This window comes from Fundulus heteroclitus, chromosome 21, assembly GCF_011125445.2.
Source record: "Fundulus heteroclitus isolate FHET01 chromosome 21, MU-UCD_Fhet_4.1, whole genome shotgun sequence".
Taxonomy (NCBI): domain Eukaryota; kingdom Metazoa; phylum Chordata; class Actinopteri; order Cyprinodontiformes; family Fundulidae; genus Fundulus; species Fundulus heteroclitus.
In genome coordinates, this window is record NC_046381.1 from 11,004,176 (window position 1) to 11,030,273 (window position 26,098).

General features: G+C 41.1%; 2 protein-coding genes across 4 annotated transcripts in view; both read right to left on the reverse strand.

Moving 5' to 3' along the window:
* Positions 1 to 4,977, reverse strand: part of dnajb6b (DnaJ heat shock protein family (Hsp40) member B6b) — a 39,488-nt gene extending 34,511 nt beyond the window's left edge. For 2 of the 3 annotated variants that reach the window (XM_021310931.2, XM_012853168.3), the window contains exon 1: positions 4,826 to 4,976. The gene's annotated coding sequence lies outside the window, so the exon portion shown is untranslated. Of the gene's footprint in view, positions 1 to 4,825 lie in introns of all 3 variants that reach the window. The other variant, XM_012853167.3, reaches the window with a different exon arrangement.
* Positions 4,978 to 10,583: 5,606 nt separating this feature from the next.
* The window catches only part of ube3c (ubiquitin protein ligase E3C), a 41,249-nt gene continuing 25,734 nt past the window's right edge, over positions 10,584 to 26,098 (reverse strand). The window contains exons 19-24 of the mRNA XM_012853165.3: positions 25,767 to 26,014; positions 20,660 to 20,872; positions 19,341 to 19,529; positions 19,186 to 19,252; positions 17,152 to 17,282; positions 10,584 to 10,936 (exon numbers count right to left, since the gene is read on the reverse strand). Coding sequence (XP_012708619.2) covers positions 10,766 to 10,936; positions 17,152 to 17,282; positions 19,186 to 19,252; positions 19,341 to 19,529; positions 20,660 to 20,872; positions 25,767 to 26,014 — 1,019 coding nt within the window. The 3' untranslated portion in view covers positions 10,584 to 10,765. The remainder of the gene's footprint in view (positions 10,937 to 17,151; positions 17,283 to 19,185; positions 19,253 to 19,340; positions 19,530 to 20,659; positions 20,873 to 25,766; positions 26,015 to 26,098) is intronic.

Here is a 26,098-nt window from a genome sequence, read left to right on the forward strand (position 1 = left end):
TTACATAGTCAAAAATTGCTGACCTCTGCGATTTGGAAATTGCGTTTTTTTAAATCACGATTATATTGAAAATGCGATTAATTGTTCTGCCCTACTCTACGGCACACGACTACCGGTAAAAACAGGATGCTTTCTCCGTCTCAGTCAATAAATCTACAAGAGAACGTTTTCATTGTGATCTCCGTGCACAACACTAGCAGAAACGCTAAAAAAGTGGAAATTTCCCTGCCACCAGTAGGCAGTATGCTCTTTGAAACTCTGCATCGGCTTGGGAACGACGACTCCCTGGTTAAAGAGTTTCAAGGCTTTGAGGAAATACGTTGGGTAACGATGCATCATATTCAGTAAAGGGTTTATTGCCTGCGATAAGCAGGAAATACCTTGTTATCACAGACAGGAAATCCTAGAGTTCAATCCAGGTCATTAAACTGGAGCTCACACATGGAAACTCCATTACGTAGAAGCTACTATATACTTAAAGCAGCCGTCAGACGTAAAGACAGGAATGGCCTAAATGGGCGGGTGGTTGTGGACGACACATTTTCGGCGGAGCGGGGGGGGGGGGGGGGAATAAAACACGTTTTCCGCGGACAGACTGGCGGAGCGGGGGTATCCATGTGTTTTTTCCCTGCCATTCACGCACGCGCAATACCAACAACAACAAACCGCGTGTTAACGGCACTAAACGAAGCTATAGATATGCAAAAAGGAAATTTACTGTGTATAAGAACGCTTGATAAGGCCTGGTTCAATCAATCAAGTGTTGTAGAGCGCTTTACACAACCTGTGAGCAAAGTTCTGTACGCGTCCATGGGATAAAAACAAACAATACAACAGCTACAGTAAATCTAATAAGAGCAATTGAAACAATAAAAAGAAACATAAAAGACCAATAAAGGACAGCCTGCTCAACTGGAGTTAAAACCAAAAGGAGTCTGAAAAAAAAAAACAGTGACAACCATTTAAGGGCATTATCAGATAGAATTTGATTTTTGAGATCAAGCTCAGATGGAAGAAGCTAGACTGACAGGTTTATCAAGTTTAAAACTGATTTTTTTAAAAGAAATTTCAACGGCAGCACAACTAAAAAGGTATTTTAAGAGACCAATTGCCCTGCTACACATCTGAGAGTATTAATGCAATTCAAAGACAGTTAGTTAAGCTCCATCCTGGTTTCAACATCCTTTAAAAACATTTTAACAAGTTTAGTTCTGGCAGGCTTCAACTCAATTTCAGTGGGAGATCATCTACTAAAAGAAATACCTTTTTTATATAAAAGAAGAACTAAACATGTCTTAAGAAGCCTTGAGGAACACCACAACTTAGAGGAGCCTTCGATGAGGACAGTACATTAGGATCGGATTTACACAGAAAGTCTAAGTGTGCGACTGTACTCTGTCTTTAATGGGCCCAAAATGACACCCAAAATATGCATTATTATAAAGTGCAAATGTTTTGCCAGTCATTTTTTAAGGAAAGTGAGTAATTTCAACGACTCCGACATAGCGTAAAAAATATTTTACAGCCTTTATTTCTTTCAATTTTGATTATTACGGCGTACCGGTGAAGAAAACCCAAAAATTAATTGCGTTTGAAAAGAAAAATCTCCATACAGCCCGTCTACTGAGGGAAGCATGAAGTGCTCCAGAAGTTCCTGGTAGACGGCTGTGTTGATTGTGGACCAACACTAGCAGAGGACATGGCACCCTAAACGCTACACTGGGACCCTGATTTCCACATGAAATGCAGAATTTACTTTGATCTGAAAACAGGACTTTGGACCATTGAGCTACAGTCCAGTGCCTTTTCCTCCTTAGCCCAGGTAAGACGCGTCTACGCTGTCTCTGCTTCAGTAATCAGGATGAATGTGACGTTTTCAGCCCATGTCTGATATTGGTTTGTGTTTGGTGGCTCTTGACGCATCGACTCCAAGCTCGGTCCACTCCTTGTGGACTAGTCACATCTTTTCCTACAACACTTCTTTCTTCCACTCGATTTTCAGCTAATGTGCTTAGATACAGAACTCTGAACACTTCAGCTTCTTCAGCAATAACCCTCTGTGGTTAACCCTCCTTTTGAAGGGTGTGGATGACCGTCTTCTGGGCAGCTATCATGTCAGAAGTCTTGACATATCGTGCCGCCGACGGCCCCAGAGTGAGAGACCATTTAAAGGCTCAGGAATCTATTGCAGGCGTTTTGAGGAGAGTAGCTGATTAGGGTGCAACACCACAAGCTTCAAACAATTAACTTTTCCACAGTATTCTAATTTTCTGACACTGAATTTCGCGTTTTCATTGTCCGTAAGCCACAATCGTCACTTTGACGAGAAACAGCGGCTTAGAATAAACCACAATAGATAAGTAGATATTACATTGTATAATGACTCTATACAATGTATGATGAGCTTCACTTTCTGAGATGACTGGTAAAAATATTGAACCAATACTAGGGCTGGACGATAATTCAATCACGTATAGCAATGATAGAAAAAAGAATCAATAAAAAGTTCAATAGAATAAAAGTTGTTCTTCCTTATGTATTCCAGTCATGTAGGTTATTACAGTCATTAAAAACGCAGACACAGGGACCAAGCTCCGCCCCCTTCAAAGAGTTCAGAGAGCATGTTCTGGTAAAAAGTTGGTTGATCAAGGGTTGAGTTGGAATTCAGTGTTTGTGTTCTGTATCTAAAAATAGGTCATGAAGCAACAGCATAAAATGGTCAGGGCTGCACTTTAAATATTTTGAATTTGTTCATAATTATCGATATCGTCAATAAGATTTCTATTTTATCAATATGCTTTTTTTTCCCCCTATATCATCCGGCCCTAACTTATACACAATATTCTATTTTTTTTTTTTAAATGCACTAGATATAGCAAAAAATAAAACATCCATAAAGTGTGCAACAGAGGCAGTGAGAGATCTTTCATCTGGTCAAACGTGTTATTGGCAGGCAGAGCGTGAATGCATAGCACTGGAAATATGATCCAAGCAGCATTTTCAGGTGGGAATGTTTCAAAGGTTTATTTCAACTTGACAATTATAACTTTGTCTACAAGGCGGGGAAGATTTCACTGGAAAACAATTTAACTGCCCTTACCAGTTATGCCAGTTTATTTCCCGCTGACTGCCTTCGTTTTTTTTGTATTGAAATATACGCTGGCCTGTCTTAATACCCAACTAATCTTCTATTCGCTTTTCCCAAAAGACATCCAACAGATAAAAACCTCTTAACCAAAGAAACATTTACTGTAAAAAGCAGGAAATCTATGGAATCCTGTAAAAAGAAAGGTAGAAGGGTATATGCAGGGAAAGACTTGATTTAAAGCCAGTCAAAAAAAAAAAAAAAAAAAAAAAAAAAAAAGGATTTTTTACTTTTGCACAGGCTCTAAACTGTTACATTTCTCTGTCAAAACCTTTAAAAACACTGATAAGTGCTTACAGGGTCTAAGGTAACTTCCAACATTCAATAAAGCCTCCAAGTTGCTAGCAAGAGGAGGACTGCAGATGTAATTTTAGAAGAATTGTGGAATAGATTATGTAATTGTCAACCATCTTCATGGAGAATGTTTGGCTTGATGACAGAAAAATTAAATATCACAATATACCGAATACAGATACAAAAAAAAAAAATGGCTTTAAATCTGTTACTGCATAATCGATCTTAAAAACAAAGATTTCTAATAAAAACTGTCTACTTCACGCCAGTTACATTGAAACATTAAAGTAGGTTGCAATCAAGCACAGTGTTATTGTTTTAATAATAATAATAATAATATATTATTATTATTATTATTATTATTAAGAGTGGGAAATAAAGTTAGCTCAGTTCCCAGAGCTTATAAATATCTTCACACAATTTATCTTCTAATCCATTTTATTCCCCTGATGTTGCTGATAGGACAAACTCCTTTGGGGATTTTCTCACATGATTGGCATTACAACCTTCTTATCTTGGGTAGAATAGGAAAACACGAATTCACTTTTATACAACTGAAAACATTGGATTATACTAAAACAAGAGGTGTAAAAAGGTTAAAACCCTTAATAATAAAAAAAAAGTAGTAGCATCACTTTCACTTGCTGAAATATAATCCTTAAACTTCTCCCCCCAGGGACTCTAACCAATAGAAACCGTCCCTGTTAACAACCTGTGTGACTTTTATTTACATAATGTCAACTGGAAAAAAACACTAAAACATCTCCAGGATTTCTGCAAACCGGCAGCCAATCAGACAAACAGAAACTTCGAGAATGTCTCGCAGATTAATACGTAATTTAGAGCAGAAACAATGAGCCATAAACCCCCTAAAAAAAACACAATAACAACAGAGCAACAATGGTTACCAAAAGACAAATGTCCTCTAAAAATAAAGTCGTGGTAACTTTAACACAAGAAGCAGGACTTTTTCTTGCTTTGTGGCAACACGTTAAGACATGATGAGCCAAAGCAGACACATGAGGTTCTCATAGCTAGCACAAAGGGCTATTTATAAACACTGAACTGTCCCCGATAAAAGTTAGCTGGCTCTGGCTAGTAATAGCAACTAGCTTGGTTTGCTAACCAGTACGAGACATCCGCTCCGGCTCTGAAAACCGCTTCATGGAGGCAGGGTTAAAGTATAACCTAACGCAAAAAGGCATTACAAGATAAGAAACATTATCGGCGGCAGCGCCGAGGACACCGCAGCATCACAATGTGACTATGCGGCACGGCGCGATTTAACCGCTTTTCCGCCGAGGCCGAACCCAGCCTTAAGGCGTTTAATGTCGCGCTAAATAAAATATAAAAAAAAAAAAACAGCAAGACAATAATTATACGTACCCCTGTGACAGTGGTGTCCGCTCCGAAGCCCTCTCTCTTATTGCTGGTCAAGCTGTATTTTACCTGAGAACTGAAAGTGTAGCTGCAGTCGGTTGCAGCTGTTTAATAATGATGGTGGAGGATTTTTTTGGCCTTGCCCACTACACTAACTGATCGGCTGCGTTCAGGGGCATTCGGAAATCCGAGAATGCAGCTCTGGGTTCCACGGTTACCCTTCGACTTAAAAAGGTGTATTTTTGTCAAAAAATATCCATATTAAAATTCATTTATTTTTTAAAAACAATTAACTTTGAGAATTTGCCTTACACTCCAAGAAAAATAACTTACGCATACAAAGATATCGTACGGCTGTCTTTGGTGTCCTGAGATCATCTGTTCCTAAAAATAAGGGGTATTATGTAGTTAGTGATCATGGGCTTGATTATTATCTTAGTTTGAGTGCGAATTCATTAGGGGTCCAGAAAAAAAAACACTAAATATTAACCTGTAATCCATAATTCCGAGGGACATCTAAAGGCAGCAGGTCTTTGAAGGTCCACTCCAACGCCGCGTCTCTGTTGTCACACTGATATCAAATTACACCAGACATCTTGTGGTGGGGGCCGATTAGGGATTTAAAACCGGATATTTATAAACGGAGCTAACAACTATTGGGGGAAAAAAACCGATAAAGAAATTTAGGTAACAGCTGCCACCCATCATGGGGCTAAGAAGATGCTACAAATGGTTCGGTGCGCCACCTATTGACTGTAGAGGAAAACTGCATAGCCTATAATAGGTTAACATTGTAAATGTGGAACGCTCTGTGCCAGCACGGAGCTCCAACAGTGACAGCATTGTATTTTATTTTCAAACAAAAAAAAAATTTTGCTTGAATGTGTCAATATTCATGAAGTGGAAAAAATGATATTTTACATTTAAAAATAGAACAAACATGCAAAAGTAAACACGTATAGGCAACTATTTCACAGCTTATTTTAATTGTTCATGGTCTTAAATTGGCGGGGTAGGCCAAAACTGCTCTATTTATTATAAATGGAATAAAGTTGACTCGCTGCACCTTTTAACCCATCAGATGTTGAGGTATATTTGACAAGCCATAGTACTTTAAATCGCTTATTTCATGGACTGCGACATAAGAATAACACAATAAAATTATAAACAGAAGTTGGTTCTGCCTGAAACATTTAAAGTTCAAATGATAAATTTCTAATTTAAAATGCTTTTAATAAGTTACACAATAGTCAATAGTTTGGACACCCTTTGTCATTCAATGAACAGTGCTGCTCACCATTATTGGCACCCATGAAGTTTAAGTACATATTGAGTATCTTCTGAAGGAAATTCATCAAGGGAAACAACATTTTGGGGGAGAAAAATTGACAACAAGAATCTTCGAAGGTTGGTGCGAATGGTGGAAAAAACACCACGTCAAACATCTAAAGACCTGAAGACCAACCTGGAGCAGTCTGGTGTAATTGTTTCAATAAGTACCACATGCCACACACTAAATGAAGCAGGGCTTCATGGGCAGAGGCAAAGGTAGCCCCCATTGCTAGGGGAAAGACATAATAAAGAACAATTGATCTTAGCGGAAGAGAACCTGGACAAACCTCAAGCCTTCTGGGTAATGCACACAAACAGTATGTTTACAGACGACGCAATGAAGCCTTTTAGGAAAAGAACACCACGCCAACAGTCAAGCGTGGTGGAGGACCCATAATGCTGTGGGGCTGCTTTGCTTTATCTGGTAGTGGAGGTCTTGATCGTATCACAGGCGTCATGAAATCAGAAGATTACCAAGCAGTTCCAGAGCGAAATGTCTTGCCCAGTGTATGGAAACTTTGTTTGATGTGAATGAAGCTCATGGTTCCTCCAAGATGCTAAAGACCCAAAGCACACCTCCAAAATTACTGTATTGTTATTTTTTGTCTGCACCATCAATACCAAGTCAAATTCCTTGTAAGTGCAAACCTACTTGGCGATTAAACTTGATTCTGATTCTGATTCAAAAGCACGCAGGAATGGTTGAAAGGGAAAAAATGGACTGTTTTAAAATGGCCAGCAATGAGTCCTGATCTCAATCCAGTTGAAAATCTTTGGGGGGGGGGGGGGGGGGGGATCTGAAATCTGCAATTGGAGAAAGTAACCCTGCAAATATTTGAAAGCTTGAGCAAATTGCAAAGTATGGAAGAAAATGCCACCTGAGAAGAGGTAGCATCGCTGCCAAAGGTGTGCAACCAAATATGGGGTGTCAATCTTACTGCACATGCTGGTTTTCTGTTTTTTCCCTCTGGAATTACAATATCTATGTTGAAATAACAATTGTCTATGTTAAACTACTTTGGACCTGCAATTGAAACATCCTGCTGATATAAACTTGGTACATTTCCATTTATTTCTGAAGATATTCAGTCAGTTATGCAAAACATGAATGGGGTGCCAATAATGAGTGAGCAGGAATGTATAAGAGATCCTTAGAACTGTGTGTTCATGTCTTACCGTTTCCGGTCAATAGAGGCCACTTGCACCAATAATAACCTTCAAAAAAATTCATAGGTCTGATTTTTTTTTAAATGAGAACATTGACATAAACTCATCACAAATCAGAGGATGAAGTAGCAAGTGTAGGATACTAGCTTTGAGCCAAACCGGGTCTAAAAATCAAACACTTGCTTTGATTTTAAAGGAGAAATGAAGGTCGGTAAGGCAGTTAGATCTAGAATCTGCCAGCTACAGAGTACCCAATGAAAATGACACACAGCAATTAATTATACGGGGCATTTTAGTCAGTCAGGATGTAGTTAAGAAAGCCCCAAAGAGAATGTCAGCAATACAATCCACGCACAGGTCAATATGCATCAAGCGCTTATGTCTTTAACAGACCGTTATGATATTAGATGCACATGGATAAAAGGCTTGCGACTATAAACTTTAAAACAACCTGAATGTTGGCTGAACTGCTGCAAATAAGCAATCAAAAAAAGTTTAATAAAAAAAATCAAGACACAAGGTTGCCTAACTCCCTGATCTTGTCCAGGAAGGCAAGATTTGAGTAAAACACAGAAAAGACGTGCTTTAAAAATGACAACGTTCACCCAGAAACATCCCTTGTGACGAAGGATGGCTATTGTACATCATACTTTCCCGGTTGGCTGCAAACAAGAACACCAACTGGAAATGCTTGAACTGTCGACCAGTACCACGAGCTGCCACTAGATGGCGGTATAGTGTAGGAAAACAAAACAGACCGGTCCAAATACCTACTGCTTTTCTTGCAGCTATGGTACTTGTTACAACATCCTTACGTGTTGTCGCTGTCAAAACTCCAATATGTTTGTCAAAGGATAGAATTAAAATCGAGTCTATAAAATACCGAGTGTTCTTGGGCCTAAATATGCGTCAGAGTTGCTGATCGGGCATGACTGATGTCCTGCAGGTCCTTAAACACTTCTCAACTCTGTGGACCAGAACTAAACCAGTTGAGGTTCTATGATGAATTAGCCAGTTAAATAAAGGCTTTTTATATTTTTGAAGAAGAGTGCCTTGGACCTCCTTTTTTCTACAAACCAGTGGAGGGTTCACTCGGTTTCTGTGCTCCTCAGCTCCCGAAAGCTGCAGCCTTAAAACCTGAGAGGTGCAAGAAACTGTAAATGACGACTGAAATAAATGTTTGCTGGCAGCTGACATTTGCTTTAGCATTTCTATCATGTCTTAGCTTCTTGTTAGCTTAACCGTAGCCATTTAACATGCTACTTTTATACCAGCGTCTCATGTTTTTATGCTTTTATAAGAGGCTTTGCCTTTGTGAGGCATCAGTTGAGTTTTTTTCAGTTCTTTATGGATGACACTATACAAATAACTTTTTTTTCTTTTTTCAAAAAGCAGCTACATTTCTCAATTCAACTCTTTACTCACATTTCCTTTTACTCTGAAGTCAGACAAACAAACATAAAAGCTTCAGACAACCCTTAAATTTTTTTTTATATAACTGGAGATGATTCATAATGTCCTGCATTAACGCTGTCAGTTACAATCCATCACAGGGTAATAGACCTAAATAAATCTCACAGTAATTGAGATGAATCCCTCATTTCAACGACAAGTCCGGTTTTAAAGACCCAATTACCACTATGGGTTCTCTGGCCCAGTTGAGGAGCGGCGGTTCCGGCGCCGACAGCAGAGGAGGCGCTGGCCGTTCGGAGCCCAGAGGGGAGCGAGAAAGAGACGGATAGGACGGAGGGATGGACTCGGTCCAAGAAAAGGATTGGATGTCTTCCCGGGCCGTGCTGCGTCGAGGGCAGCGAGATTTATGATAAACGCACACAATCTTAATTTGTGCTCAACCCGATAATGCATCTCAAGGCCAGAACAGTTCTGCTCAGTGTTTCTTAACTGGATGTTTCTTTAATTATATGTCAGAGGCCGTAAAACTCGGGAGCGGAAATTTCCCCACAAAGCACCGTTTTATGCCTCGGTCATTACTGTAAATTACAAGCAACAAGAAAAAAAAAAAAAAAAAAAAAAAAAAAAACAGAAGGCTAATGGACGGAAAATGCAAAACGAAAAAGCGGATTTATTCTTATCCGTATTCACTCTCTTCACCCTGTTGGTACACGGGTCGTCAGCGGGACACAAACCTTCATGTGCTGATCAGGTGAAAAGATAGCTCACCCAAGGCGGGGGGGCGGGGGAGAGGGGAGGGGCAGAGGGGAGGTACATGTGGGAACAGAAACCAACCTGTACAAATAACAAATACATGAATCATACAAGGGCTGTGTAAAACATATACATATTCACAACAACAAAAAACCGTGATCATATATTGCTTTCCTCTGATTTACTCCAGCAAAGTCCCGGTCTCTGTTCACACTTGCAGAATGATTTTTATGTTTTTTTGTTTTTTAGACATAAAACCAGTTAGAAGTTACAGTGCCTTGCAAACGTTTTCATACTGCCAACCTCGGTAGACCAACACATGGGGCACAACTGTGGAACGAAAGGTAAAGAACCCTCCAGGACACGATTTGCAAAGGGATTATATTCTGAAAGCCGTCGCTACGGCCCTAAATACAATCCTAGCGAAACACACGGCGTCATGAAGGCGAAACGGAGAGATCGGGGAGAATTTTAAAGCAGAGTTTAGTTATCGAACCTACCAAGACGTAGCTGCTCACCTAAACAAAAACAACAACAACAAAAAAAACTCTGGGAATGCGCCAGTAGAGACTTGGATCGGTAAATCCAGAGAAAGCTAAAGTATTGACTCCCATGCTACACTTTTCATATCTATATCTTTAAAAAAAAAAAAAAAAAAAAACATTTAACTATAATCACACACCTTTCAACAATTATTCACTACTTAGTGCTGGTCTAAAATACATTAAAGTTAGTTGTAATAAAATGGAACGTGTTAAAGTGGTATAAATACTTTTGCAAGGCACCGTAAGCTTAGAAATCACTAAAACTGGAATCTCCCTGACCTCTACGTGAAAAACACTTAGTGGCTGCAGCCAGAGCTGCTCCCCCCACCGCTGCGCTTTAACGCCCCCCCCCCCCCTTTCACCCCCCACCATATCTGCCAGGCTGCCTTTTTGATACAACACCACTTTCTCTTTGGTGGAACGACGATTGTTCGTGTCATTGCATGACACAGCGAGTAGCCGCTGCTCTTCTGTGCGGCTCTCGAACATGATTTTTTTTTTAAAAATGTCCTAAAAGCAAAAGGGCTTAAAAGAAGAGCTTCTCACTAAATGTCACCCTTTTGTTCTTGTTTACTTGGCAAATCACACACGCTCACAGGAACACAACAATCAGTCAGTGCCTCGTTTGCCTTCTGTCGTCTATCATGATCTTTTTTTTTTTTTACGCCGAAGCCACCTGGGTGGCGACGGGTCCGCCCGCGTGGAGACGGAGACGGAGACGCCGTCCGACCCCGGCTCAGCTGAGCTCGAACCCGGCACTCGACTCGATGGCATATAGCAGCTTGCTCCTCATCAGGTGCTGGTCGCAGAACTCGGGGAGCTTGAGCAGGTTCATGCAGGTGCTGGCTGTAGGCAGGCGCTCCAGGTCGCTTCCACCGTTGTGAATGCAGAAGGCTGGATAAAGCTCCTGTGGGCAAACGTGGAAAGAAAAAAAAAGGTTTAGTGTTGATCAGAGACCGACTAAAGCGTCTCAAAATGTTTTTTCTACTTTATTTTTCATTGGCAAATTATATGAACTATATTATATGAACAGAAAAAAATAAGGAATCTCAAAATGTTAATAAGCCCCTATATTACCGTATTTTTCGGACTATAAGGGAAAATGAAAATCCTTGAACTTTCCCAAATATCGATGGTGCGCCTTATATTCCGGTGTGCCTTATATATGATTACTGATTTTATGTGGTACAATGCGCTCAAAAATTTGTTACAATGTGTAAGTACGACTTTGGTAAGCAACGAAGCCGCTCAACTCAATGGATATTCAGAGCATTACGGTACACTGTGTCACTACCTAGTTTATTTTATTATTTTTTATTTTTTGTCTTTCAAAAAAAAATCTGTTATGGCTGCCATATGTTTAATTGTACTTATCTGATATTTTGAAAATTGTATTTTGGATTTGCTTAAATAAATAAAAAAATAAAAAAATAAAAAAAAACTGTGTCACTACCTGATCGGACCCCTGAGCTGTCTACAAGACTGCCTGACTGTAATGTAGAAACTAGAAGTGCATTCATGTAGAATGGCCCCACATACTCGGCCGTATTTCACTCTGCGCGTACAAGTGTACAGCTCAACTTTTTACAACTTCTCAGCGGCAAGAAGTCTTTACATCGAACGGTTTTCTATGTGACACTGAGCTTGATACACTGAGCTGCTCCAAGCAGGCGGTCTCAAGGACGCACGGCATCACAGTCCCTCCCTGTTCTCCCTGACAGGTGGGAGCCTGCTGGAAAAAAAACAGCTCTAGGTGCTGAGCTAGATAATGACACATTTTCGTTCCGCCGCTTCGTCCCACTGGCAGAATGTGTAGGAATTGTAGGAATTTGCCACAAGAAATGTAGGCTACAGTACACTCGACTATGAAGGGTCAGCGCGGAGTCCACCAAGCTCACAGTATGCGCACAGTACGCCCGAGTATGTGGGAGCCTTTAGGCACCCTGCGCACTGAGTACATGCTAGCAACAATAAACCTAGTAAGTTAATTAAATATAAAGGAAGGTTTATTTTGGCCTTATGTTAGAAACAGGGCTGTTTAGTCCAACTACTCTGACCTCCCAACAAAGACGGATAGCTCTCCCTCTCAGGAAAGACCTGTGTATGTGGAGGGGCTGACTGATATTACACAAGAATATTTAGTGCGCCTTACAATCCAGTACGCCTTATGGCCCGAAAAATACGGTAGTTAAATTGTCCAATTCCACACACATGCTAATTAATTATACTTTTTTAAACAGAAAATCAATGATGACATGCAATTTACTTGTCGAATGGGTTGAAACAAACAATGCAACTTTTTATTATGGGATAACAACCATTTGTCTTGATCGTTGGTCAGCTGGCGGGTCGTTGCATTAAGAAGCTCAACAAACTAATAAAGAAGGCCATTTCTGTTCTGGGTACTCTTCTAAAACTTTGCAAAGTATGATTCTTCATTCTTCAAACATTATGGACAACCCTAAGCATCCTCTTAATCAGACTGTAGTAGAAAAACAGAGACTTCTCCAGATCAGCTGTAAGACAGACCGCTACAGGAGATCCTTCCTGACGGCAGCCATCACCATCTGCAACAACTCGCTGAAGAAACCCCAGTAACATGAGTTACACCAGCATTTAATGTCCCTTTGGGATTAATAAAGTATTTTTGAATTGAATTTGAATTGATTGTCGCAACCTTGCTGGTCCTGATTGGTTGGTAGCAAAGTTATTATGGCTGTTGGATATTGATGAGCTGCTGAATTCAGACACAATAACCAACCATTACTGTTCGGAAACCATGTCTGTTCGTAACCATTACATATACATCTATATTTACTGTAGAGATATACATGAACAGGTTCTGCTTAAGGGTCTCGCTTCATCCTGGAGCCTGAATGAGATGTGCTTCCTCTGCCTTCATTTGAAAGGCTGCTCTGAAACGGAAAAGGGCTGACAGGCTTTACTCAGTACGAGCATCCACACTGAAGATTGTTGCCAGCTAGACTTGGCAGCGTCTCCATGTGGCGCATTCACTGGAGAAAGATTGGGTTTTTAAATTTCCGTCTGGCTTGTCACCGGTCAGGGATGATCACGCTGAAAATAGTCAAATTCTGCTCACAAGCTAATTTCTCTGTGCTTCTCTATGAATTATATGATTGTGGCCAACTTTCTGAAGTTACTGGGTAAACTCTCTACAACTAATAAAACAATTATTAAAGCCTTTAGGTTTGATGAAAATTATAATGCACACGGCCTCCTACCCCTCTCGTCGATCCCCAGTGACGTCCCTGGTGTTAATTAGCAGTGCGAGGTGGACGAACGTCTGCGGAGCCAGATGGGCCGTGAATCAACACGTGTCAGTGATGATCCCGATTTCCAAACCCATCCCGATTAAGCAATAAATGTCAAATTCCACAAGGGATTAAATGCGTCCGGAGCCAAACGAATACAGCGGAAGTATAAATTTAGGATATCAGCTTGGGGCTTTGAAAGGTATTTAGGGGGAGACGAGCTCACGGGTTGACCCTTGGCTGAGACGCTGAGTGGATGGTCATTTCATGTTGTCCATCTGGCATTTTTTTATTATTTTTTTTTAAAATCAAACCTTGTAGCTGATGAGGCCACTTCCTCTGCAAACTGTGACACTGAAGGTTTCCATCACGAACAAACTACCGAGCCCTGATTTCATCCCGATATTTAACTTTAGAGTATATGTCCCCGCTGGCTATACCTACCCAATTAAATGGCCCTTCAGGGGCTCTGCCATAATGACCCCATTTTTCTGACAATTACCGTATTAAACTATCATTGCTTATTGAAAAAGTATCATTACCACAACTATCGTTCTGAGAGGAGAAAAAAAGACAGCTTCCATCATCTTTTTTAAATGGCTTCTCCTGACAGAGCTATTTCTCCTCTAATGAATCCTGGGCAGTTTTCACGACAGCTAATTAAGGCCTAGCTGGCTCGAGCGGAGGGCCAGGTCAGGGGCCACTCCCCCACAAATTACCACCCTTTAAGTCTCAGCGAGGCATCTGGGTGGGAGGGGCGGCGGATCTGCACGTCGGCCAAAGTCAAATTTAGTAAATGAGAAGAGAGGGGGATCATTCAAAGCCTGAAGGATTTAAAGGTGAGCGCCGTTCACTCCCAACTTTGAAGCAAAAGGAACGTTTTCTTGACTAATGGCAGCAAGAACAAGAACATCAGAACATGCGCTGATTAGGTTTGTTTGTCAGATAGAAAATAACTTTCCAAAAGGTACTGAACATACTTTTCATTGAACCCACATTCCTGTATTAAAAATGTTTTTAACTGCTCTGAGGTAATATTCTAATCAGAAATGTCATCAAATGTCAAAATCATCATGATCACCAGAAATAAAGGCTTAAATACATTACAAACCGTCTGTGGGATAAATCTATGTAATGTGTTTCACTTTGTAAACTAAGATACTGAAATAAAGGAACTTTTCACTAATAGTCTAACTTATTAAATAAGAGTGCAGCACAGTGCCTCGCAGACGTATTCACACCCTCAGATCTTCATAACGTTCTACAGGTCTTATGAGACCAACAAAGACGATGTCGCACATGATCGTGAAGTGGGAAGAAAATGATCCACGGTTATCTCTTGAATACGTTTAAAGCATTTATTAAATCTACATAAACCCCACAGCAACCTTTAGAAGTTACTTAATTAGCTAAGAGAAGTCTACATGAGTGTAGTTGTTTTCTTGGAGTCATTTGGGTGAAGCATAGCGGTGGCAGCATGATCCTGTGGGGGAGGATTCGCTTCAGCAGGGACAGAGAAGCTGATCAGGGGATGGATGAAGCTAAATTAGGGGAATCCTGGAAGAAAACCCATTAAAAGGCTACAAAAGACTTGGGATGGGTCGGAGGCTGCTCTTCCAAAAGAGCCAACTAAACATATTCTAAGCCCAGAGGTACAAGGGCTTAGAATAAAGCTTAATTATGCGTTAAAATGGTCCAGTCAAAGTCCAGACCTCAGAACCAGACTTAAAAAGATGTTTACAGACGCTCTCCATCCAATCTGACTGAGCCCAATTTATATTACAAAGAGGTGGACCTGGTAGATGCAAGCTCAAAAGGACTCAGCGAAAAGTCATTTCAAAACAATTTTGACTCAAAGCGGATAAAAACAAATATCAACCCAACTTCTGTTGGAAAAAAAGAAACATTTTAAATCCACATATCATTCTTCTACCATCCTGCAGGCCTTTGTTCTGGTCTATAGGGATGGGAATCGAAAACCGGTTCCTGTTCAGAACCGGTTCCGTGTTTTTCAATTCCGTGGCACCGTTTGGCAGCTCGCTAAACGATTCTCTTTTCGATTCCGTTGTGCTGCGGCTCTGAGCAAGTTACGCAAGTTAAGTCACGTTTTTTACGTTGGTTACGCACACGGCAAAACCAAACAAAAAAAATGCTGCCCCATCGGTGGAAGCGGTCGAAGGTTTGGTTTCATTTTAAGGAAGAGAAAGATGGCAACGAGGCGCTTTGCAATCATTGCAAAATGGCATATACATCCGCGGGAGGAAATAGATCCAACAGGCAGAAACACCTGCGCACACAACATGGCATACAATTTAATGAATGCCGTGTTTTTGATTCTTACCGGACAGAAGCTAAAGTTACGACCAGCATGGAAAGCAACTCTGGTGGTAAGTAGCTAGTTTTACATGAATGGCTGTGCTTAATGTGGTTCCTAGTAAATCATATACCATTTCTGGAAATAAACCAGTTTCCTACCTCTCTTTGGGGTTATTAAGGGAGTGTGCCTTTCTCGTTAATCCAGCCCTTCATTGGAAGCATGTTTAATTAGAACTACTGGTAGCTGGAATTCTTACAGGATTCTAGCTATTGCAGTGGATGTAACAAAACAGGCTACGAAGTTGTTCCACAGTTCAGGGAGCGAGAGAAATGTGATGTTCGTTTATTTAAATCAGGGGGAGATGAGTTTATTTCCCAAAATTGTACAGTAATGCTTTTTCATTAAACGAATGCCTTCTCTGTTAGATTTAGATGACTGAGGTTATCTAAAGGGAGATTAATAAGCAACTGTCACAACAAACTTACATTTTCTTGAATTCTAAACAACTCATCTACTGTATTTAAGTTTGTTCTTATATTCCTTTTTTTATTTAAACAAATATAAATGTTACTCCGGTTGCACATTTTCTGTGGACATCTTGACCTTGTTAGTTTGTAAGCTCGTGTGATAGTTAAGTAAACAAAGTTGATGCTCATCATCAACTGTTTGTTATCCTTTTTTCCCCAAATTGGAATCGAAAAGAGAATCGAAAAGGAATCGAATCGTTTCACAGAATCGATAAGGGAATCGGAATCGTGAAAATCTTTTCAATTCCCAACCCTACTGGTCTATGTCATATATTGCTAATTAGATAAGTTGAAGTTTGCAATAATGTGACATAAAAGATGAAAATTCAACAGGCATGAACACTTTTACAAGTCACGGCTCCTGGTGGGACAGAAGTGTGGCATAAAATCTCTTTAATAGCCCCGACTGACACCGTCTAGTATTTCTCCGTCCCTTTCTAAATGTCCCATAAATCAAGTCAATGAAAAACCTAAATGGCTTCCGATTAGGACGTCGTTTCAGATATAATTAGCTGTAATGATTCAAGACTTTTTAGAATGATATTCACAATCAGACCGATGTAGCTCCTTGGCAAATTCATCTCAGCAGCTATTGCTGCTTTCAGCCCCGTGACCCAACATTAAAAAAAAGAAAAAAAAAAAGAAGGTGAAGAGTTTAACCATCTACCAAGTTCAGAATGACAATATTTGTCCAGCCAAGGTCTCCAAACACACACAAGGGCTGCAGACAGACTTCTTCAGCGGAGGAAGGTCACGAACTGTAAAACAATGGTGAATGTGGCGATAAGCGTTCACCACAAAGGCCTTCTCTGAGCGCGCCTAATAGGAAAATGATCATTATGAGGGTTCTTATCAGTCTGGCCACTTTCATAAAGGCACATTAAGACAGAGCCTTCACTTTGGTCTGGTTTGGATATCCTGCCTCAAACAGAAGTCACCGCTGGGATGAAAAGGTAAAGACAGACAGGGTAAAAAAGTGGGAGCGCTCGCGTCTCTAAATGGTCACCTTAAAGCCCAGCAGCGGAGGTCTGGAACAGCTGGTGACAAACTTTAACAGTTTGCGCTTTTCTTCATCTGTAAATCCTTCCACCACCTCCCAGAAGATCTGGATGACGGGATGGTTAGCAGTGTATCCACCTGAGAGAGGTTATCCAACAGAAATCATATTAGTTAAGTTATAAGTATCTTATTGCACAGCATATTTATTTTACATGTTTTAGTTTGTTCCTTTTTTACCCAGTATGGGGTATACCATTAATTTTTCTTTTATTTTTTTTTTAAATATGGCTTCAAATAAAGCAAAAAGAAAATAAGATATTAGTTAATCTGCCCTCGTGATTTCCATGACGCTCACTTTGAAATGTACTATCAGATCAATGCCTGGCTAAATAAAGCAAAAATTAACATGTTACCATGTTCAACAAATTTTACCGAGTTAGTTTTTATGATTTTTCCACTTCCTGCAAACTTTACATCACTACAATAAATAACTGACAGTCTGAACCCAACGTACGTCGGCTTCGGGCTTTAAAGTCCATTAGAAATCTGGAACAGACTTCTGCATTAGCAAAAATGGGAAAAGGCAGGACCTTTATTTTGAAAAGCATATTTGCATTTGTTTAGTTTAAAGCAGGGGTGTCAAACACACATTTTTATTATTTTTTTCCAGTGTTCTGTCTGGCATTGTGGCAATAAGAATTGTTGTCTTAATGCCAAAAAGAGCTCATCAGATTTGACTTTCACAAGTGGAGCAGTACTCCAGTACTGCTTTTGCCGCTTGATTTATGAATGTGAATAGTTTTATTATGATTCATGCGGGGAATATCTCAAATGATATGGACACTACAATGAGAAAGTAGGAGAGGAAAGGAAGAACAAGAAGAAAAAAAGAAAAGGGGAAAGGAAGAGGAGATAAAAGGAAGAGAATGATAAAACAACTAAACATGTACTTCGTTTAATTGAAAATCTGCAGTTCCTATATTGTCCACGAGGGGCGCTGTGTTTTAATCAGCAGATGGTAGCACTGAGCTTCAGATGTGGAAAATTGACTTTAAATAATTTCTTAATTTTTATCTGTTTGATGTATTTTATCATGCAGGACAGTGTTTTTAAGTTCCAAAATATGTGAATAAATGTTTTTCAACATTGTACCAATCACTGTGATCAGTTCTTATGCATAATGCACAAGTAAATGTTTAACTGAGTAAAAGTATTGTTGAAATTGCACATACTTTTCTTAAAAACTCTGAGGTTATTCATAATATATTGTGTAAAAGTGAAATTCATTTAATATAAAAATCAAACACAAGTCCACTTTTATTAGTTCTATTTAATCTTGCAATGAGTTTACTCATGTGGCCCTCTTGAGATCAGATTAAGCTGTATGCGGCCCCTCAACCAAAATGAGTTTGACACCCCTGGTTTAAAGCTTCCTCTTGTAATATGGAGCCGATTTTTGCAATCATATAAATGTTTTGTGTTTATCCCTCCATGCCAATAGAAAAACTCCCACCTAGAACCCTTGCAATCCAAACGATTGCCCACAGAAAAAGGGCTTTAAAATAAATCAATAAAAATATATCATATCGTTTGCCCTCCTCTTTCAAAGTTTAAATCGTTTACATTTCTATGCCGCTTATCATAAATAGCACAACCTATTTTATCTAGAAGAACAGAAAGCATGACTTATGTGCAGGTGGATTATTTGGGGTCTTTAAGGTGTTTCCTGGATCTATCCAGACTTTTGTGTGTCTCAATAATTATGCGAAAAAAGCAACAAAGTAAAACAGAGGGGCTCAATTTAGAGCCAACAAGTTATTAAAGATGCATTTAAACAAAAGCGATTGAAAACAAAATAAAAAAAATTCAACTAGAGGCTCAACAAGGCCTGAAAAATCAAGCTTATTTTTTAAAAATCTTTTGTTATCAATTCCTTTGAGATTGCTTACATATCTCAACTCCTGTTGATCTGGTAATAATCACCTACATTGTGGCACGGCGCAACCTCTCCTAACACCGTGTAGCCCTACTGCCATCCTACCTGAATAATTTGTGAAGTTCTTGAGGTCGTCCAGACAAATGGGAATATGTGCCCCAGATATCAGCACCTGTCAGGATGAGGGTGAGAAACAATAAAAGCAATTCAATTAAATAATAACATTTCAAATCTCTTGTTTTTGAGCAGCAAATCGGTACCTGGATCTCCTGCTGGTCGAACATACGCAGCCACTCGAGGTTGACCACATTGGCCAGACCCTGTCTGAAGGCCAGGCAGTGAGGCCTGATGTGTTTGTTGAGCCTGTAGTCAGCCACTAAATGGATGTAAGCTATCCGGTTGGCTGTCGTCACCGGGATATCTTTTCCTCCGGGCTTCAGTTCAACCACCTGGAATGGACACAAACGGGGCATAACTTCGCCGCAGGTACTTAGATACTATTTAGATACTTTCCTGGAGGAAAGGAAAGACGGACAAACGAGCGACTGGGTGGTAAGAAAACGGATGGATTGATGGCTATAAGGACAAACAAATGGATGGATGAATATAACTTTCAGAGAGAAGTTGAATAATACTGAAAATAAGCACAATTTACTGAACAGGTTTGCAAGTATGAATCGCTAAAAAGCTTTATTCCCTGATAAAGTTTCCGATAAATCCCCTCTACCTCCAACGCCACGCATCAGGCCACTCTCGCACATTATGAGAGCGCCATGACGCGGACTGGAAAACGCGCTTTTAAAAGCATGTTTGTTTATTAAACCCGCAGAAAGCACGGCTCAGGACTCCCACGATGCTTTCTCAACACAAAAACAGCTGATAAGCTCCTGTGCAGCAACAATGAGAACCCGTGGCATTTTAACGCAACGTGTTCGTTCCCAATAGCGCCGCAATCTCTGCCCCCCCCCCCCCCCCCCCGTCTCCCTCCCGCCGGATTCTGATTATGTGCTAATGCGAGAGAATTACCGCCGTTATCTCGCTAGCTTTGGCTATCTCACAAGGGCAAATGCAGGCCAGACTGCTCCCGGGTGTGCCTAATCTTTCACAAATTGTTTTCTCCCCCCCCTCCATCACGCTCTATGTAGCGAACCAGAAAGGGGGGGGGGGGTCACATTGTAGCTCTGCCGTTTCAGGTGTTGTTTGAGAAGAGCTAATAGGACGCGTTAAGGCCCTGAGCAAACAGGCGCTCCACGTAGCCATCAGGCCTGAGCACAGCCCAAGCTCGTCTCCTCGGCGTCGAGCCGCAGCGAGAGGAGAGGGCATGCTTAAGAGCCTCTGGCTGCTTCTGTCATGCGTGGTGGGAGATAATTTGTGGAGCGAACGGTCAACAGAGCTGCTGTGTGTCCCCGGCACTGCGGCGGGGCTTTGAGCGACGGCGCTGACGTGCTTTATCTCTGTCGGAGCTGTGAAGTGGCGCATCGGGCGGGAAATGAATTACCAACGCCACAGAGGCGAAAACCAAACAGGAGAGGGAAGCAGAGCTGAAAGATAAACACGGAGGAGCCATGTCCACGGCTACCTGAGCTTCCCCCAGATCGTTGTTGACCACGGTGAAGTTGAGGCCCAGCTCGTCCACGTCGCCCTCGTAGCTCTTGAGGAAGAGCAGGTTGCGGTACATCTCCGGGTCCAGGGAGGCCAGGTGGTGGATGTCCACATCTGCGCTGGTTCCCAGGAGCTTGGATAGGAAGAAACTGGCAAAGGGCAGCTCTACCAGCATGTTCTCGTAGAGCGCCTGAGGAGAAACACGGACATCAGTGACAGTGGCCCTCAAGGTTTTTCCCCACTTTGTCCACTTAGAGCCTAAAAATGTCATGTGTTTATGTAATGGATCAACACTAAACAGTGCAAGGCTATGAAGTGACAGGAAAACAGCACGGTTTTGACATTTTGTAGGGTAAAAATCTGAAAAGCTTGGTGTGTATTTTATATTTGGCCGTATGCTGGTGAAGATTCTCAGTCATCCAGGTCATGGTCATTCCAAAAAAAGTAAAAAACAAAACAACTGGACTTGTTTTACGTAGTTGAAGACGTTTCGCTTCCTCTCCAGGAAGATTTCTCAATTCAAAAAGTCTGGAGTAATGTGGAGTAACAAGCTTTATACCATTGCCAAACAAAGGCCTTGTAATGGCTTAGATAATATGCAAATTCAACCGAAACAGGTCCACCCCTTAGTAATGGGCGGTCGTTTATATTTGGCACCTCAGAGTATTTCTCTACCACCTTTAGACATCTAGAAACTGAGGTTGTTGCTCATTCTAATAAAGCAAAATAGCTCAAAAACAGCTGGATTGAGATCATTTGTGAAAATCAATTTTCACGTCAGCTCCCAATCAGGCTTAGGTTTGATTGGGCCATTCTAACACAAGAATTTGCTTTGAACTAAACCAATCCCCCATCGCTCTGGGTGCATGTTTAGCATTGTTGTCCTCGTGGAAGGTGAACCCCAGGCCCAGGTTTAGTTTCACGACTGAGCTTCATCAAGCTTTCCCTCAACTCTGACCAACTTTCCTGGAAAAGACCCCCCCAACAGCATCATGCTGTCATCACCTTGTTCAAGGCAGGGATACTGACCCCAGGGTAATGCCTACCTAAAATAAGAAGCATTCAACATATGCAAGTGGTGGCCTAGTGGTGAGAGAGCCGGTCTTGGAGAGGCCTCAAAGGTCGGCGACTCCAAAGTCTGTCCCTCTGCCTCCCTGAGCACAGATTGCTCCCCGTGCGACACTCAGTGTCGGCAGCAAACTGCTCCCTAAGGGACGGGTCAAACGCGGGAACAAGTTTCCCGTCTCTGGGGCTATAAAGGGAAATGTTTGTATTTCTTTATTTAGTACGTAGGCCAAAGAGTCTCTACGCCAGGGGTGTCAAACTCATTTTGGTTGAGGGGCCGCATACAGCTTTATCTGATCTCAAGAGGGCCACACGAGTAAACTCATTGCAAGATTAAATAGAACTAATTAATGTGGACCTGTTGTTGATTTTTATATTAAGTTAATTTCACTTTTACACAATATATTATGAATAACCTCAGCGTTTTTAAGAAAAGTATGTGCAATTTCAACAATACTTTTACTCAGTTAAACATTTACTTGTGCATTATGCATAAGAACAGATCACAGTGATTATACAATGTTGAAAAACATTTATTCACATTTTTTGGAACTTAATAACACTGTTCTGCATGACAAAATACATCAAACAGATAAAAATTAAGAAATGATTTAAGTTTTTCCACACCTGAAGCTTAATCTGCTAATTAAAACACAGCGCCCCTCGTGGACAATAGAGGAACTGCATATTTTCAAATAAACGAAATACGTGTTTTTTTCAATAATTGTTTTATCATTCTCTTCCTTTTATCTTGTCCACTTGTGAAAGTCAAATCTGATGAGCTCTTTGTGGCATCTTATTGCCACATTGCCAGACAGTACACTGGGGGGAAAATTTTTTTTTTTTTTTTTTTTATAATGATAATGCATTTAGCCACAGGGCCGGACTAAATTGTTCGGCGGGCCGGATCCGGCCCGCGGGCCGTATGTTTGACACCCCTGCTCTACGCAGTCTCATTTGACCAGAATCACTCATTCATTTCTACTTCTTAAGGCAGTTGGTTGCACTGGATTTTATTTAAGGGTGTCTGAGTACAAATGGACAACGCCCTTTTCAAACTTTTCTCTGTGAAAGATTTGATAGCCGTCAATGTTTCACCTCACATCTGTGCACCGTTTTGTGCCGATTCATCACATGAAACGCACTGAAGTCTCAGGTTGTGAAGTCCCAAAGTACGAAAATGTTCAAAGTCGTAATTTCTTTCACATCGGCATCCGTTGAACTGCACGGACAATATTCTGCATCAATTAGCGAATATTCAAACACTATTTTTCTCCCTGTCGAACACCAGCGATTTACAGCAATAAATCTGATCGGATCAGAGCGTTTGGGATCAAAACAGAGAGTCCAATCAATCTTAAACACACAGGCTGCCTCTTCCCCCGACTCAAACTTTACAAACGCCGATTCTCACCTTGACCCCGAGCGCAATTAAGAAGCGCAACCGGGCAGGTGACTCATAAAACCCCTAAGCTAATGTACTGGAATAGTTCGAAAAAGAGCCTATCGGAGACATTAAAATATACAGGTCCTTATAAATGATAGCGCTAAAATCCCTGACCGCATCAGCTAAATGGATTATAAATCTAGAGCATTTCCATAATGCATGCATCTTAAACACACAGGAATGCATAAATCACGGCTATTTTCTAAACACAGGTTAACTGCGCAACTTCAAACATTGTCTATTTTTTATGCAAAATAATCCACTTAGTGTTACTCTCGTGGCCGGCACTAATTTCAGACCATATGCGCCGCGTGGCCCCTTGAAACCTATCAATAACACTTGTGCCGGGAAGAGGCAGCAATAAGTATATGGAAAAAAATTGTAGCCTTATTTTTTCAATGCCACCGGCCTTATTTATGAGTGTTTATTGCCAGAAATTGTGCCAAAATGACTTGGGTTGGAAGGAATTAATTATTATGGCCCGGGCCTTTTAATATAAGTGAGTGCAGTGGCAACGCAATTAAAGCAGATCGCGGCACCATCAGGTGGAATAAATGCCAGCGGCATTGCAGGTGCGTTTTGTTGGCTGCCAAATAAACACCTTAATTTACAACATTATGAATCAATAAAAGTTTTGCCTTTCAAACGCATCTTTATCAATCAGAGGAGCAACGCGTTCCCCCACCTCTGCAGGGGGGGAGGATTCTGTGAAGAAGGAGCAGAGCGATTACGGAGTGAGAAGAACTGGCGCTGATGAGGGCGGAGGTGCGGCGGTAATGAGTCGGGGAGACTCACGTTAAAGGAGAAAGAGCGCCGACAGTGATCCAAAAACTACTCGAATCTTTAGGCCAAAGCCGCAAATGCAAAGCAACCTCTGGTGCGTGTTTTCAATATGAGCGGCTTAAATCTTTCAGCTTGTCACCGGGGTGGACAAGTTAGGAAGAGGGATGATGGCCGGCCTCTATTCTGATGCTCAATCCCATTTCAGAGAGTACCCCCCCAGACAAGCCACTCCCGCCTGTAATACATCACCTCCACAACAATGGCACGCCTCGGACATTAATTAAGAATATTAATCTCCTGTGTCCTTTGAGCTGCAATGTGCACCGCGCGCGCGCTGCGGCAGCGCTGATGCAATCCCGATCCATATAAAAAGGGGCTCGCCTTTTATCCAGGCAATAGCGGCACTAAACAAATATCAATACGCCTCTCAAATGGCCACTCAAACGTCCATTTTTATGGAGAAAGAGGAACTTAAGGTAGGGTTAATTGAAAGTCAAATTCAAATTAATTTCCCCCTGCCTAATTGCCTGGACCATTAGCTACAGGGAGCACAGCGCGACAAGAGGCAGGAGCTGGAGCAGCAGATTGATCGCTTCTCACTTTGACAGAACAGAGAGAGAGAAAGAGAGAGAGGGGAAAAGGAAACGCAGGAAGAGGAGGAGCAGGAGTTACGACGCTCCGGTAAATGGACCGGACCATCCCAGACTGTTTAACAGAGAAAGAGTCCTGGATGTTCCTGACTGTAAAACAGATCAAAATGCTATTACCACATGCTTTGAACGCTTATTTATGTCCCCGTCTTTGTGAGGCTGCTGATTTAATGCCGGCCAAATGCAATCGCTACACAAACAAGAGGTAGGGAATCATCCCCTAATGGAAGTCCTAATTGAGTGGTGACCGCTTGTCATGAGGTAATTCCTCTTCGGGATGATGGCTCCCTCGTGAGGAGGCATCTTGATAAACAATCAGCACCACATGCATTAGGGATGATTTAAAAACATTAGGTTCTAATAAACAGGTGTGTCAGAGGAGTAAAAAAAAAAAAAAAAAAAAAAAAAAGCAGACAAACAATGCCGTCGTCTTATTGCTCACCCAAGTTCAAGTTGGAACCGCTAAACCAAATTTCATTCAACAGTTTCAACAACGTGAGCTTTAGGAACAAATAATAATGTTCACTGCTTGCAAAGACATGACGGCGTGTTTTTAAATCTTTATTCGGTTAGATGAAGAGATGCCCTGATATGTGGAGATGGATTTTTACAAAAATCCAATTTCTCTTTAATATAACATAAAAAAAATTAAAAATTATGCTCATCTACCATGAGGAGTCTTTATTATTTCTTTTAGCAGAAAGCGACGTCACACTGTATGTCTTACTTTTTACTTTAAAAAAATTATAATCATTTTTACTAGTTTAAAAACAAAGCACTTAGTGCAGCTAGCATCACTAAAACATCTGCCAAAAACAGCTACCAACATTTCCAAATCCATGATAGAGCTCTCAGGATAAAACAACTTCGCTTCGTTTACCCTTCCTGTTATCTGCTGAGAATCTTGCTCTCTCTCACTGCCTCTTACAGCTCAAAGGAACCGTAGTTTCCTTATAAATCCTTACGTCTTTGTGCTTCCGCTGAATTTTTTAATTCCTTAATTCACTAATAAAAGCTAACTAGGATCCTTTGTTCCTCAGTAATGAACAGTGTTGCTGTTGTTGGCAAGAATTTGTCAAGTGTGATGCAACACTGATGAGCTTTTGAGTCTCTATTCTGATGCACGTGTAAGAGCTAACCTTTCCGAGGATCCTGCCCAGGAAGTAGTAGTGTCTTGTGAAGAAGTCGCCCACCAGCATCTCCGCAGCAGGATTTGGATACAACAAGCCCTCATTGGTGGTCTTGAAGAAGCCCTGGTTGGGATTGAAGCCCGATTTGAGGAGCTCGTTGAGGAACTCGCGAAAGATGCCGCCTCCGTCGATGCCTGCCTCGTCCAGACCGTGAGCGTTGAGAAGGTGGACTCGAATCCTCTTCTTAAGGTCCGGTTCTGATTGAGCAGCACAGGTCAAAAGGACAAATTGATAATGGAATAGAAATAAATAAAATGGACTTACAAGATTTTTTAAATATA